This window comes from Rhamphochromis longiceps, linkage group LG3 (genome assembly GCF_057381845.1).
Source record: "Rhamphochromis longiceps isolate RC_006_pf linkage group LG3, R_longiceps_female_GT1.1, whole genome shotgun sequence".
NCBI lineage: Eukaryota > Metazoa > Chordata > Actinopteri > Cichliformes > Cichlidae > Rhamphochromis > Rhamphochromis longiceps.
Window position 1 is genome coordinate 58,653,801 of NC_140559.1, and position 16,476 is coordinate 58,670,276.

The 16,476-nt window shown below is 40.6% G+C and overlaps 1 protein-coding gene across 4 annotated transcripts in view; it reads left to right on the forward strand.

The window, feature by feature from the left end:
- sorcs2 (sortilin-related VPS10 domain containing receptor 2) overlaps positions 1-16,476 on the forward strand; it is a 387,417-nt gene continuing 370,941 nt past the window's right edge. For all 4 annotated transcript variants that reach the window (XM_085400490.1, XM_085400491.1, XM_085400492.1 and 1 more), the window contains exon 1: positions 1-1,041. In XM_085400490.1, the coding sequence (XP_085256616.1) occupies positions 706-1,041 (336 nt within the window). In that variant the 5' untranslated portion in view covers positions 1-705. The remainder of the gene's footprint in view (positions 1,042-16,476) is intronic.

Below are 16,476 nucleotides of genomic sequence, written 5' to 3' on the forward strand. Positions count from 1 at the left end.
TATGACCAACTCATTCAACCCTCACTTTATCTGACACAAAGTTACTAAACATGTCCATGGTACTCATAAATATAACAAATAGAATAAAACAGATAAGCAATAAGCAACTAAATCTAACTCAGAAAATGTCAGTGTGTATGTAAGTTTAATACATAAATGTATTTTCAGCATATTTCCCACCCGAACAAAAAAGCTATAGACTCAACAGTGGTTAAGCATGTTACTAAGTGACCATCAGGAGTTGCTGATTATCAGTCTATGCCCTGACATCAGCAGATAAGCATACGAAGGTCGCGAAGACTAAACCACTGCACCACTACGTCAGTTGTGGATCACTGTGACACTGATCACGGTCGAATTCAGTTTGAAACCAACAAGAAACACACAATGTTGTTAAAAATAACGGCAGTGATTTTAGGCAGTGCTGCCGTCATGTTGGAACTCTTTATTTAGATGGATGGAGTGATGCGAGCTCAGTACAGCTGCAGGACAGCAGATGGCACCGCTGCATCGTCCTGTGGTTCGTACTTGGCACCGAGACTCGTCCACGTTGTTCTCACTGTCTGACTTCGCTCCAGTTCCCCTCCCTCTATCCCTCCCTCACTCTCTCTTCCTCGGTTTACAGTATACACCTATCTATCTCCCACAAGCATCAGCAGTCTCTTCATCAGTCTCCGCGTTACGGGCGCTAGTACGGCGTAAAGCATGGCACCTCTCCGTCCCGAAGAACCGGGTTCAGCTGCTGCGTACCTCTGCGTCTTTCTGTTGACCGTCTCGGCCTGGATGGCACTACCGGGACCCGTGCGCTGTGGCAGCGTGGCTTTAAACCGGCGAGGCTGGGAGGATCGCACGTTTGACTTGAACGGCGGAGAAAGAGGCTTCCTGCCGGGCCAGAAAGCAGTCGGGGCGGGGAGCACACCCCGCTTCAGAAGAGCCCTGTCCTGGGATAAACAAATGTCCCTGCTCAGCAGCTCGTTCGTGCTCAAAGGGGATGCGACCCACAACCAGGCGATGGTCCACTGGACAGGAGAGAACAGCAGCGTAAGTAGCCTCTCTCCTCATCCTGTCCCGTCTCGAGCCACTGGTTCATGCACCATCCCTATAGTCCCTTCTTTGTCACCTTCCACCATCCGTCACTCCAGCGTCAGCGCACATCACTAAAAACAAGTTATTGTTCTCGCAGTAGGCTGCTGCTGCGGCTGCTGCAGACGCACACTGCGCGCCTCTCAGGGAGAAGAGGCACGGTGTGGTTTTTATGCACCCAGGTGGTCCACCTGGAGGCGCCGTGGATGTTTAAAGGCTCCGGGCTTTGTTGAAACATCGGGACTTTTTAATGGCTTCGTGCAGGGGGTGGGGGTGGCTCAGGGTCACGAACATCTTGTTATTGTCTGTTTACTCTGCTCAGAGAAAGTCAAACATTCATAATGGAACGTATTATTACCGGATTCCTTACTATGAACCCCCTTTTTTCGTACGCAACGTAATTGAAGTAAAAAGAAGAAATGGCTCATTTTAATTTGGGGCAGAGGCCAACCGGATGGGAGGCGGTTTAATGTTCACTTAGTGCCCCGGGTCCCCTGACCCCAATTTGAATTACAACCTCCTGTGCCATTGTGTACCATGACATTAGGAAGTCCAAGGACGCACCGAGAGCACGGAGCCAGTGTGGAGACAAGGGGTGCGCGCTAAACAGACAGCTGGGTACTTAATTTAGTTACATGAAGCCATGACTGAAATATTGATGGAGCCTTTTATTCATGAATTTTGCAGTGCCTTGTTTATTTGTGGTTTGGAACCCAGTTTGGCTTAAACGAAAATGGATGTCTTGGTCTAGGCAACTTTTTTACACCTTCACAGCCACTGCCGTTTAAATAAAGCACATGTAGGACAGATTTCAGACATTTGTGGCATATATATGATATAGATCCCTCTGACAGCATTATTAAATGCTGTCAGAGGGGTCAAAATAGCAAAACCCATAGCCTACATAGACATATTTTTTAGATTATCTGTGTTGTGGGTGAAACAGCCCGAAGTATGATACAGCTATTCTAAGAACATACTGTGTTTTTTCTTAGCCTTCACTTTAATCACAGCAGCTACACTAAACAAGAGTAGTCTTTGTGATGTATATTGACAGAGGCTGGGTGGGGAGGTGGAAAATGGTGTCTGGTGGGGACATCACTTGGAATGAGAGCCTTTTTGTCAGACTATCACATTAAATGTGTCCCTAGAAGTAGCTGTAACCACTCCTGGGGGTGGAAAAATAATGTGAAGGAGGAATTTCCTGAACTTTCATAACAAATTGATTGCTAAATAACATAATGTAACAAATGTAGGATTATGGAGGCTAAGGAGAATTTAAAGGTGATGCAGGCAGCTCTGCTTGTTGGTGGGTAGAAATGCAAGTAGAATTTAAGGTCAGTGCCAGTAGCTAGAGCTCTTGAAAGCACAGTATACTGGTGTTTGCTGCGGGAGAGAGATGGAATCATGATTTGAATGCAAGTGTTCTAAATTTAAGTATTTAAGTAATAAAAAATTGACATTCTCCCAGTGGACTCAAGCCTATCTTGCAATGAACTTCCTGTCTTCATCTCTTCTTCTTCTTCTTTTCTTTTAATCGAGGCAATGTATCCTCGGGGATCTTAGCGCTCAGACTCTGCCAGCCATTGGAACTCCAAGTTTGACTTATCTTCAATTAACTTGGTGTGGGTATGTACTCTGAAAGGTCGATGAGACTGAGTTCATCCCAGCCTAATAAACACAGAAAAATGGTGCCATTCAATTTCCCTAAGGCTGACATTTATGAACAGCAAGCAGATTGATGGAAGGGAAAAAGGAATTTCTGCCTCTCTTCATGTTTCATGATGTCATTTTTGCATCTTTGATGTTCCAAATGTAATTCCTTGATGAAAGGGTCAGGAGTGCAGAAGACTTCAGATGTCGCATCGGTCTTGATGATGGCTTGTCAGAGATGTAATAGAGACCACCTAGCAGTTAAAAAAAGGATAACATGCACGCCTTCCTTTAGTTATTCAGGCTAATTATTGCATGTAATGTGTATATGCTGTTCTGGGCCCCGTCAACTTCTGGCCAGACTACAAAGTGTTTTTTAGACTTATTCAGTAAAAGTGCTGTCATTAAAAATAGTTTGCTCTGTGTACTCTCTTCTGTCCCCGTGGCAACTGTCACTTTTCTTGGGCAATCCTTGATTGGTCAATTGATGGCTTAAAGCATAAAAGAGCCTTCCCTCAGGCTACCTCCAGAGGTGTCTTTGAAGAACAGAGAACACAGTTATATTTGTGTGAGAGAGGCTGCTTTAGAACAACAGAGCAGTGAGAAGAGGTGGAATTTAGATCCAGACAGAATCAGTGAAGCAGTAAAAATTATTTTCAGTCCAAGTTCTACCTAATTGGTATTTAATAATCCAAAACAGAACATGTTAAAGGTCACAGCTCCTTGAAAATATTCATGAACCACAAAAGACTGAGAAGATAAAATAATACCAAAATAAAGAAATAAATTAACCAGTACTACTTAGCTGATTATCCAGTGTATTATATGTCTGCATCTCTCATTAAGTAAATACAGTGTACAAGTGTAGTTTTTTACCTGTTTACTGACACATACACGTATTCCAATTATAGTTATATAACGGACTTGGATATAATGTGTAAAATGCAAGCTTTCATTTGAGGATATGGTAAACGGCCTGTACTTGTATAGCGCTTTACTTAGTCCCTAAGGACTCCAAAGCGCTTCACACTACATTCAGTCATTCACCCATTCACACACTGGTGATTGCAAGCTACATTGTAGCCACAGCCACCCTGGGGCGCACTGACAGGGGTGAGGCTGCCGGACACTGGCGCCACCGGGCCCTCTGACCACCACCAGTAGGTAACGGGTGAAGTATCTTGCCCAAGGACACAACACCTGAGACTGTCCGATCCCGAGCTCGAACTGGCAACCTTCCGATTACAAGACAAACTGCCAACTCTTGAGCCACGATCGCCCACATTCAAATTGGAGGAAGGGTTTAGGAGTTCCTCTTTTTTTTTAGTTCAGCCTACTAAATTAAAGCTTAAAGTCTTCACTTCATCTGCATCTGAGTTGTTTCATTTAAAATTCATAGTGCTAATGTACAGAACCAAGATTAAAAAAAAGTTCAAAAAGTTCACTGTCCAACTATTTATGGACCCAACTGTATGAAAGAGAAAACAAAGCAGCAGGCTTGTTATATCGCACTCTTTCAGGTTGATTGAATTCTTTTATCTGCACTAACATTGAGTTATTTCTCAATGTTAAAATTCACTATTTAAACCTGCTCCTGCTGCTAAAGTAACCATTGTGATGAAATTCTTAATTGCTTTTCATGGAAATCAAGTTGTTATTAATGATAAGAAAATTCTCCCCTTTCAAGTATACAAGAGAACTCACCAAATTATTTGCAATGGCACCACATACATTTATTTACCCAGTGACTGATTGTGTTTTTCCCAAATACTGCTCATATTCAGAGAAATGTTCAAAGAAAAGTATATTCACATATCTCACTATTATATTACTATTATATTGGATATGGAGTGATTGCTATATGACACTACTAATGATGTATAGTCCATTAAATTGCTTTAGTTCTTCCATAAACTGAAAATGAGACAGCATTTAACTCATGATGTTGATCAAGTTGAAAAATGTACTAAATTAATATTATGTTTTAACCAATAAGACTTCAGACTAACAATAAAGATCACAGATACATCAGGAAAGTGTTTGCCTGAGTCATAGGTTAAGGTATCTGAATTTTATACAACTGAAGTTCTTCTAGAAGCCAGAGGATCTGCTCCCTGCGGATTATTAAAAGAATGCAGGTTTAGGGAAGCTCTGAACTGGAGTCACTTTGGATGGAGTGGTTATACCAGACTTCTGAATGATGGAAACCTCCGTTATTGAAAGCACTCTCCTTGTGATTCTCTCCCTCGGATCTCTCTCCTTGACTTGTCGACTAGCCTGGGGGAATTCTGTGTTTATTTCTCTCCCTTTATTTCTAGGTCCTCTCTGTGGTGATGTGAAGCATTAATGTCTACATGTGTGTCCCTGATGTGCGGATCTGTACTGGCTGGGAAACAGCCCTCAATATTTAGTGGAGTTTCTCTATACATTTTTTGTGGATTGATTGTTTTGTGGCAATAACATTGGCATGTCAGTCACACTGCTTTTAAATTTGCAAGCCTATGTGTGCTGTTGTTGATTTTTTTTTAAATTTATACAAATCACAACAACAGTCGCCTCAAGGCATTTTATATTGTAAGGTAGACCCTACAATAATACATAAAGAAAAAAACTCCAACAATCATGTGACCCCCTATGAGACAGCACTTTGGCAACAGTGGGAAGGAAAAACTCCCTTTTACCAGGAAGAAACCTCCAGCAGAACCAGGCTCAGGAGAGAAGACCACTTTGAAGACCACTGTGGTCTGAAAACTCCTGCTCACTCTGTCTTTAAACCTAACCCTAATCCTAAGGCCACATTTTGGAGTAAAGCAGAATTTATATATTTTTTGTTGTATGCTGAATGTTGGGCAGCATGGTCATGCAGTGATTAGCACTGTTGATTTGTAGCAATAAACTTGTAGGTTCAATTCCGCCATTTGTCCTGGGTGGACTATGTGGGCTTTGCCTGCACTCCCCTGTATACATTGGTACCCCAGCTTCCTCCCACAGCTTGCAGTTAGTAGGGTTAGGTAAACTGGTGATTCGAAGTTGCTCTTAAGTTTAAATGGTTGTCGGTTTCTCTATGCTAATCTGTGACTGACTAGAAAGCTGTCCACAATGTACGTATGGAACAATTTGGACAGTGTTGGGGAGTAATGGAATACATGTACCAGCTTTATGTATTTAAGATACAAAATATGAGTAACTGTATTCCATTTAATTCCACTATTTAAAAAGTTGGTATTCAGAATACAGTTACTTTGTTGAAATAAATTGATTACACGGCGGTCTTTTCCTGTTTCGTATGTTAGGCTATGCTCTTTCTATTTTTGGTAATTCCACGCCGAGGCTCTAACGCATAATGACATGAAAAAATATTTTTACAAATGATTTAATATGAAGGCAATAGGCAGTTTTCGGCTACAAGCATGACACGGAACCCAACTTATTAGCCAGAGATCCCTTTACTACGGTTCGGAGCCGCGGATCTGTTTTATATACGCGCAGAATAGTTTGCTATACGAGATCGCTGCAAAAAGTGCAGCCTTACCTAATGTCCACCCTCCTCCTGTTACTCGTTTTATATTAAGATTTAAAAATCTAGTTGGTATTGGTATGGCGAGTAACCTTCAGTAATAGTAATAAAGCACAGAGCAGGTTACTTTTAAAATGCATTCCACTACAGATGCCCCAACTACATTCATGTAGTTGGGGCATCTGTAGTGGAATGCATTTTAAAAGTAACCGTCCCAACACTGAATTTGGATGCAAACCACATTACTAACTAGGGGTGCAACCAAATAATTTCTTATATAGAATATCGGTCAGATATTGACTCAAAGTGACTGAGTGGAAATCTGTCACAATCTATTTAATTACATTTTACATTCCTCTGCCCAAAGCTGATGTACCACTTTCAGTAGCATGACTAAAAGCTATTTTCAGCTGCTTCCTTGTCACAAGGGTCCCACAGCAGTTGGCGCTGCATGTTTGAATTGGCACAGTTCTACACCAGATGCCCTTCCCAAAGCAAACCCAAAGGGGGATTTGTACCTCTGGCTGGAATTGAACCGGCAACCGTAGCGAATATGTAGTAGCACAACCAAAAGTCCTAATGTCAACCTAAAGATGGCTCTAGATCAGGAGTCAAAGTTAAGTCTAAGTGATGCACAGCTCCCCAAAGTGAGAAGCTCATAGCAGTGAATAGCTGTTTCCACTTACCTCTGTTATGCTCCTTGTCATTGCACATAGAATAACTACCTAAGTATACTCATCCTTCTTTTCACCATTTTCAGTCTATTCCTCAATTGATAGTATTAATGTCAATGTTATCGTCCACATTAACTGTTGTCTTTGCGTTGCATATTACAGAATTGTAGGTAATACCACCTTTAATACACCATCCCCATTGGATACCTTGCTTACACCATCTTCAGATTGCATGCATCATTTCAGTCAGTTGGGTCTGGGGATTATCTGTCTGCTGCATACGTCTTATCTAAACATCATATTGGTTGAATTTAAATAGAGTATTTAGAGGGAGCCGGTTTCATAATAAGGTTGCTTTCCTTTATTTGCATGCAAAATCATGGCTCATGCAGGTGTGTACACATGGACACACACACGTCCAAGCTGTAACAATACGTGGCCATATTCTTAACATGCACGTGCACACACACATTTGGGTCTCTTGGGTCCTGACTTAATGTGAAAGGCATTTGTTCACGCTTCACATACTGAACAGACAGGTTATTTGGCCCCTGGTCGTTCTGCGGTGGAAAATTGTTTGCACATGTGAGGAGAGCCTTTCTCGTCATTTATCTTGTCTGTCCTCATTGGTCCTGCTTAAAAAGATACTCCAAACCCCAGACAGACCATCAGAGCTGTTTACTCACTTCTCCTCTATCTCTGTTTAAAATGAATCGCACACTGTCTCCAAATTATAAAGTGCACTATCACCACAACACGCTTGCCAACCAGCAAGGCCTTCAGGACACATCTAAGCATGTCACAGTGTCACTCCACAGTATTGAATGGCTCCGGGCTTCATTGTCATGCTTGCTGTGCATAATGCTACTGTAAGGGTTTGGACGATATATCTCTGTCATCTTATGTCATCCCAGGACTGCTTTAAAATATTAAATGTTCCAAAAGCTATATTTTGAATTACAAAAAGTCTAAGCCACTTTTGCAGAATAATAATGTTAGTTCAATATTTTCTCAGTGGATTATGACCAGAATTTCTTTGGGATATCCAGCTATATTCCAGCATGCAAAACACGGGAATTGTCTGTGACTACACTATTATTGTTTCATACTAATTCCATCTACAACATGACAGTTGACATTTTGATGATTTATGTTCTTTATCATGAAAATAGATTGCTATTGTGACCAAATCCATTAATCACAGTGAAGGAGTAAGATTATAATTTTTCAGAATTCCCTTCAGAAGTTGACTGAGGTGCTTCATTACTCTTGGTGCCAGTGGAGATCTTTATATTGGTGAAATAAAGATCTTTATACTAAGTGAAAATACATGATAAGGCAAACATTCTAAGTAAACTTGCCTTTTTGTTACTTTCTGAATATTATAACCATTTAAGTGGTTGAAGTCAAAAACATACCAGCATAAATATGTAACTTAAACCAGTGTCAGGTTTAGCTACTCACGACCACATCACTTAAATCTAATCTGGCTATCTAACACTGCAGAGATGGTAATAGTCCTGAGTTTGAAGCACGATGTGCATATATCTATTGGCACAATTAACACAGACTACAAGTGCAAGTTAATTATCTGAAAAATAAAAGCACAGCAGACCATCAAGCTCATTGTTCAATAAGATATTTATCCGAAGCCTTCATCAGTGTTGGCACATGGCTGCTCTTTGCCACTTGGCGGTAGGTAGTGTTTGCCAGTTCAATGCTATGGTTAACTTGCTAACAAGACCTTGGAAAAGTACATGAGGCAGCATGCTACTGTAGTGTTACTGTCTAATTAAGTGCTCAGTGACACCAGGCAGATGCTGGTTGCCCAGGAGCTAAATAAAAGCATCGAATCACCTTTGAGTTGGAGGCTATTCTGAGGCTGCTGGCGTCAGTGCTCACAGACTGCTTGCTCTGTATGTGAGGTGCATTGTTATACAATTATTCTCTTTTCCTGTATGCTCTTTAACTTGTTTTCTGGCTGGAAACCTTCAAAGACTTTAAAGTTATTAAAGATGTGTGTTTACTTGTATATTTGTACATGCAATGGATCAGAGGGATACTGGTTACCAGAGCGGCTGCCAAAACAGCTAGTTGGCAAACTGCAGGACACAAGAAAGCCCCTCGTCTGCTTGAACATTCAAATTTTCAGCCCTTTGTTACGGTGCAAAAATATTCTCAGCATGTGCTCATTGTTTTTCCAGATTTGTCCCTGTAAACAGAGGGCTTTCTTTTCTGCTTCGTTCCCCTGTTGTTTTGTGCTCCTCTCAACATCTTCTGCAGCTCAGCTGTCATGGTCGAACGTTCCTGTTCGTGTTGCCCTGGTAACCCACATTGGAATCCTGTCAGGGTCTTCCAGTGGTTTGGTTCCTGATATGAATTTAGAATGGCCCCTCACCATGCACGTCTCTGAGGTCCTGCATATTTTATGTAGAGCTCTGGCATAAATATATGCCAGTCATATTGAGATTGTCAGGTGAAACCCTTGTACCTCCAAACGTGAACTTTTCAGTAACAAAGGAATGTGACCTTTGGCTTTGTGGCAACCATCGTATTGGATTCTGACAATATTTGTTAGTCTTTGTCTCAGCCAAGTCAGATATCTGGACGACCAGCATGAAATTTCCCATTTTTGGATTTATGGTTCTCTTTGCGTGATTTCATTATAAGTTTAGTGGTCTGCTGACCTCTCTCACAATTAGGACAAACACCATATTAGATCAAGATTCATTACCAAAGACTTTATGGGACTAAACCTTTGTATTCACAGTGTCCAGAGGATAAATGCTTTCATGATAAATTAGATTTATCATGAAAGCATTTCGAGTAGATTAGAGCACAAGCACGTTCCCCACTGGATGCTTCATTGAGCACTTTGCACACTTTTACTGTCACTTGGTTACTGGTTACTTAGGCAAAAATATAAGTGTTACACGCAGTGTTATAACCGGTGTCTTGTGATCTAAAGCAGATAAAGTTCACAAATATGAATTTTATTTGTGTCCCAAGGACAGCCACTTACATATACTGTATTATATTATATTATATTATATTATATTATATTATATTATATTATATTATATTATATTATATTATATTCATTGGCCTCTTCATGAGTGTTATCCTTTTGGGTGTAAATTTAAAAAAAAAACTGTCAACAGATTATTGAAAATGAAGTCTTAAAAAGACCAGTTAACTTTTCACACAGTTTTATGGAAATTACAATGCATAGATATATAACGCTTGCTGTATTTCTGTAGGTTTGTTGTATGTTGTGTGCGTGAGGGGTGGTGGGAAATGTCTGCCTGCCTCCAGCCACTGGAGGACTAGTGGGAAAGCTCTCCCTATAGCGCCCCTCTGAGAATTGTGAAATGCAGTCCAGCAGGGTTTCTCCAGTATTTCGCGTTCACAGTAACACACTTAGAGATTGGATCTTCTCTCCTTTGTGCTAAGCCTTTGCCTTTCTATCAGCCCCCCTCAGAATCTGAATCCCACCTCTCCCTGTGGACCGGGTTTATTTTCATTTTCTTTTGTAAGCCATTTGTACAACAACAGCATGAAGCTTTTCACACAAGCCAGGCATCAAGAAGAATTGTCCTTGTTTTGGGTGGCAATTGCTGAAGGCAAGTACAAAAATACATAGTAAATGCTCAAAGTTTAAAACTTCACCATTATGTTTGATTTTTATTTATAAATTTTTTTAAGTTCAAATTTTTTTTTTGCACCTTACCTCGGAGTCCACTAGAAATCTTAAAAAAAAGAAAAAAGAAAACATGAATTCCCCAGTCTGAGACTTGGATGCCATGTCATTTGCTAGTGTTGATGGGGGTTTGTCCACTGTGGTTCATGTGGACAAACCACATGAAACACAGTGGACAACCACAGTGGACAAACCCCCATCAAACACAGGCGATGCAGCCATCTACAAGAAGAATTTAGGGTGTGTCATACTTCCATATGCTGACAAATGAAGTGGAAGCAGAGAAACACTCAACTTGGGCTTCAGTGACGCCTTAGTTGTGCCACAAGCTGATTGCCTCCACATCTATGGAACACCAGGGCTGATGTAATGAATTAATTAAATACGTCTCTGAAAACATCTGAGCACTTTTGTTCAGATGTTTTCACTTTTGCAAAGAGGCTCTATCTTGACAAACCAACCAGATATCTGAAGATTAAACCACTACATTCTCGGCTAAAAAATATTAAAAGTGTATTTGTTGACACACAAATAGGGCTTTTTAAAGTACAGTTCTGTCAGTTTCCACATGCCGGTTGTTGGTGTGCAGAAACACCTTCTAAAAACAATGGCCACCAGGCCAAAGCAATGGTTTTGACTCGATCAGCGTTAGCCCCGCCCCCTGAGTTTGATGGGTGAGGTTGACAGATAAAATTATTTCATGGTGAGACCTGAAGGAGTCAAGTGTGCCAAAATGAATTAATTAAATACAACATTAAATAATTTAAATGTGTCAATAATTAATTAAAATGTGAAATAAATAATTAATTAATTAAATGTGTCAAAAATATTTATTTAATTGTTTATTTCCCATTTTTATTAATTATTTCCAATTTTATTTAATTATTGCCACATAATTAATTATTTAATGGTGTATTTAATTAATTCATTATGTCAGTCCTGGCATTCCATACCCGTCATGCTGCACTGATGTCAATATAAAGTTTATGTGTATTGCACATTTCATTCCATGTAAACTTAATGTGCTTATCAAAAGAAATAAAAACATAATTATTTTTAAATGAATTGGGGTTTTTAACGAATGATCTTAGGCTTTCTGATTTTCATGAGCCATAATCATCAAAATTACAAATTAAATTAAAATTTGAATTATAAATGTAATTAAATTTACACAAAAACACTCTAAAATATTTGAATTTATGTGTAATGAATATAGAATATATGAAAATGTACTTAATTCAAATAAATTATAACTTCTTGACAATATTTAGTTTTTTTTAAATACACTAGTCTTGCCTGGGTAATGTGGATTCATCTACTTATATTTAATTGTTTAGGAGCACCTCGCATCATGAAAGTTTTCTCCTTCATTTTTAAAGGCTCTATGAGGCCCAGTCATGCACTCCTTCTGGCTAATATTCACTCAGACTTTCCTTGAAGTGAATCAAGTTAATTAGCAGTTAATTTGATTTTTCACACCCTTTCTTTTTACTTAAAACAGCATTAATTAAAGGTTCTCTGGTAATTCCTTGTGGATGAACGACATACTTTTCAAACTGGGAATTCTGAGGATTCTCTGAAATGCTCTTTTTATCATTGTGAGAATCTGTGTAAATGGATTTCAGAAAATTGTAAGGGAGCTTCTTCAGGTTTACATCCAAGGAACCCAATTTTGCGTTTTTAGAGAAATTATTTTATAGTTGATGTAGTTTCATAGTTTTGCTGCTTTCCTGATTGGGTGAAAATTTACCTTAATGCTAATGTCCAGGTTTGAACTCAGTGCAATTCAAAGCAACCTTGCCTCCCATGTTCAGGAGTGATGTTCTCTCTAGCTGTGCTCGCACACTGACACACACCTACACACAAGTCGATTTGAAGCAGTGAAAACAGGAATTATCCATGTGTTGATGGACATGAAACTTGCCAGTAATAATTCTCTTTCCCTGAAAAAAAAAAAAGTGGGCTGAATGTTTGTGACTCATGTTGATAGCAATTAGCACACCGGTGTATCATGGGAGGTGTGGTGTTGGTGGCGAGCATGTGTAGGAGGAAAGGAAATGAAAGAAGGGAAAAAAGGAGAACAGGCAACCAGTAACTGTGCACTGAGGCTTCTTTTATCTAAACTCTGCATACTCCTCGGTTGGTTTTTAACAAATGTGCTGTCAAAAACAGTGGTTGTTTTACATGAAAAAGACAAGGCCATGCGCTGTGATCTGACGCTGGCAACAATATAACGGGCTCCCAGGCTGCTACTTGCAGCTTGCGCTCTCCCTGTGGCTCTCGTCCTCTCTGTGTGGTTTACTTTTGGTTGATTGAAAGGAGATGTGTGCCAGTGAGTCAAAGCAAAGATGCAAAGCAGCGACAAATTCACTTAATGTTTGGAGTGCAGCTTGTCACTACAGTGGCATCAGGTGATTCCAGTCTGCATTGTAAAAGAAGAAGTTGGCAAGATTCTAAAAATAGTCTTAAATACAAACCAGGGGTGATTATGTGGCTTTTAAAATGGAGGTGAGATGTTTTAGTGTGAGGTATCCATCTATGGATGCACCAATAAGCACAAGTATTTCTTCTTTTTCCTTCTTTCTAACACAGTTCTGCAGTTCTGGTTAGGAAGCAGAAGATAGCACATATATTCCAAATAAAGCAAACAAAAAAGGAACTGTTAAAAGGCCTGAAATGCAGGAAAAAAGCTAAACTATTACAAGAAATCCTACGAAGAAACACCAAAATGCAACCTTGATATCATGGTGTCTGCAAAAAGTTCCAAAATCCTAAAACTAAAAAAGAGCAGAGGTGCAGCGCTGTATCCACCTTCAGGCACTTATTACTGCATGATAATCCTCTTCTCTATCAGCATAAAAGCTGACAATAACGCCACAGGCTACATGTGAGTCATATGGAATAAATTATTATAAGTGCAGAATATGTACACGAGTGATATTTTATCTTGTCACTCCCTGGCAAAATTAGTTGGCAGGGAGTTTTATTGATCACTCAGATTTCTTTGCATTTTAGACCCCATTCCTACACGTCTGCCACATTTGTACAGAAAATGCATTTGCAGGTTGAGCAGCAGAGTTGAGTATGTGAGTTGTGCCAATGACAAACTTGCCAAATCTTCTCTGCCAATGCCAAACAGATTTATTGCCAAGAAGCATTGTTACAACAAAGAAATAATTGACCAAACACAAATTTACTCTTTTTCTATGCTAACAGGTGATGAAACTATTACGTAATTGCTTGATTCAGCTGTCTTGGCTAATTTTAGACAAATTTTTAAGAGTAGTTGTTAAACCATCACCTGATCCTTTCTGATGACTGGTTTATATGAAGAGATTGAAGAGATGAAGAGTCAGGATTTAGAGTAAATCGTAGCACAGAAACAATCTTGTTATGGCCTCTGACATTTTTTTTTTGCTTGTCCTGTTACATCTCAGCACAGCATTCAATTCAATATTTTACTACAGAGATTACAACAGACCATTGGTAAAGGAACTGCGCTGCATAAATTCCAATTTGTGCAGGCAAATGGGGAGTCTTGCTCATTCTCTACAGTTAGTCATGGAGCTTCAAAGGCTTACATGCTGGGACCAATACTTTTTACATTATACATCCTTAACTTTGGCAGTATTATTAGAAAACCATGCATTTTCATCATTATGCAGATGATACCAAGCTTTATTTTTCCATGAAGTTACATAATATAAATCAACTACTTAAATTACAAGGATGTCTTAAAGACAAAGGCCTGGATGACATCTAATTCTCGCATGATGATGATGCATTGATGTTTTCTTGTTGACTCTTTTTTTTTTTCCACTAACTGCAAAAAAGACCAGGGTGGTGGCAGACCGGGGTGGTGGTCCCCATCTTTAAGAAAGGGGACCGGAGCGTGTGTTCCAACTACAGGGGAATCACACTCCTCAGCCTCCCTGGGAAAGTCTATGCCAGGGTGCTGGAGAGGAGAGTCTGTCCGTTAGTCGAACCTCGGATACAGGAGGAACAATGCGGTTTTCGTCCTGGTCATGGAACACTGGACCAGCTCTTTATCCTCTCGAGGATACTTGAGCGCATGGGAGTTTGCCCCAACCAGTCTACATGTGTTTTGTGGACTTGGAGAAGGCATTCGACCGTATCCCTTGGGGTGTCCTGTCGGGAGTGCTCCGGGAGTATGGGGTGTCTGGCCCTTTGCTACGGGCCATTCAGTCCTTATACGACCGTTACAAGACCTTGGTCCGGCAATAAGTCGGACTTGTTCCCGGTGGGTGATGGGCTCCGCCAGGGCTGCCCTTTGTCACCGATTCTGTTCATAATTTTTATGGACAGAATTTCTAGGCGTAGCCAAGTGGCGGAAGGCTTTCACTTCGGTGGTCTCAGGATCTCATCTCTGCTTTTTGCAGATGATGTGGTCATGTTGGCTTCATCGGGTGATGGCCTCCAGCTCGCTTTGGAACGGTTCGCAGCCGAGTGTGAAGCGGTGGGAATGAGAATCAGCACCTCCAAATCTGAGGCCATGGTCCTCAGCCTGAAAAGGGTGGAGTGCCCACTCCGGGTCAGGAACGAGACTCTGCCCCAAGTGGAGGAGTTTAAGTACCTCGGGGTCTTGTTCACGAATAATGGGAGAAGGGAGCGGGAGATCGACAGACTGATTGGTGCAGTGGCTGCAGTGATGCGGATGCTGTACTGGTCTGTTGTGGTAAAGAGAGAGCTGAATGTAAAAGCGAAGCTCTCAATTTACCGGTCGATCTACGCCGCTGTGGGTAGTGACCAAAAGAACGAGATCGCGAATACAAGCGGCAGAAATGGGCTTCCTCCGAAGGGTGGCTGGCCTTTCCCTTAGAGATAGGGTGAGAAGCTCTGCCATTTGGGAGGGGCTCAGAGTAGAGCCGCTGCTCCTCAACATCTGTGGTGCACACATTGCTTGATTTATTTAATGAATAAATAAATATCATTGTGTACAAAACTTTAACAATACTTTATGACCTTTTGGCAAATTTATGTCATAGCAATTTTGTCAATTTTCATTGGTATTTGCCTTCATGCAGCCTTTGCAAACATGCTTGTGTGTAGTCCTCCAAAATCCCCACAGCTTGTAGCCTGATGTAGATGATACTGTGCATAAGTTGAATGCTGACTGGTTGAAAAATGAGCTGCAACCAGAAAGGAGGTGATTGTAGAGTTCAGCATGAGTGGGAAAAGCGCGGAAATATTTAAAGATATTAAAAGAACGGCTGCTAACTTTTCAGCTCTTAATTTGGTATAAGTCTGATCTTTTCCTGGCTGGGAACGACCAACAACAGCATAACCAAGAAGAGTTCACAGGGTTTGTGACACTGCCCCCTGGTGACAGTAAACAGCTGCAGCATGTAGATGACTTTTTTACATACATGCCCCCCCACCCCACCTCACCCCACCCCCAAACAAAAAAAAACAACAACAACAATAAAACAAATCAAAAGCAGTAACAACACACACACACATACACACACAATTATTTACTGGCCCATGCTACTCCACAATATAGAGAGACAGTTTTCTTCCTCGTGGCTTACCTTATTGTTCTTACCTTCTCAAGTGCTCTCGTTGGGGACAAACTTCAGAGAAGTAATTCTACTGAAGCACCCTCTCTGTGACAGCCCTGCTCTGGGAAAAAGAGACATTTGAACGCTCTCTCTGTGCTTGAGAAGGTCTGTTTATTATTACAATTGGAACTTGTTTTCTTCTGACCAAGAAAGAAAAAGCAAGGTGAGTGAATGAAGGAATGTTGAAGCCTCTTTGGAATTATGTGTGTAAACACAGGCGGTGCATCACTCAGGTAATGAGATTCTCCTCTCTGCTTAAATTTGAAA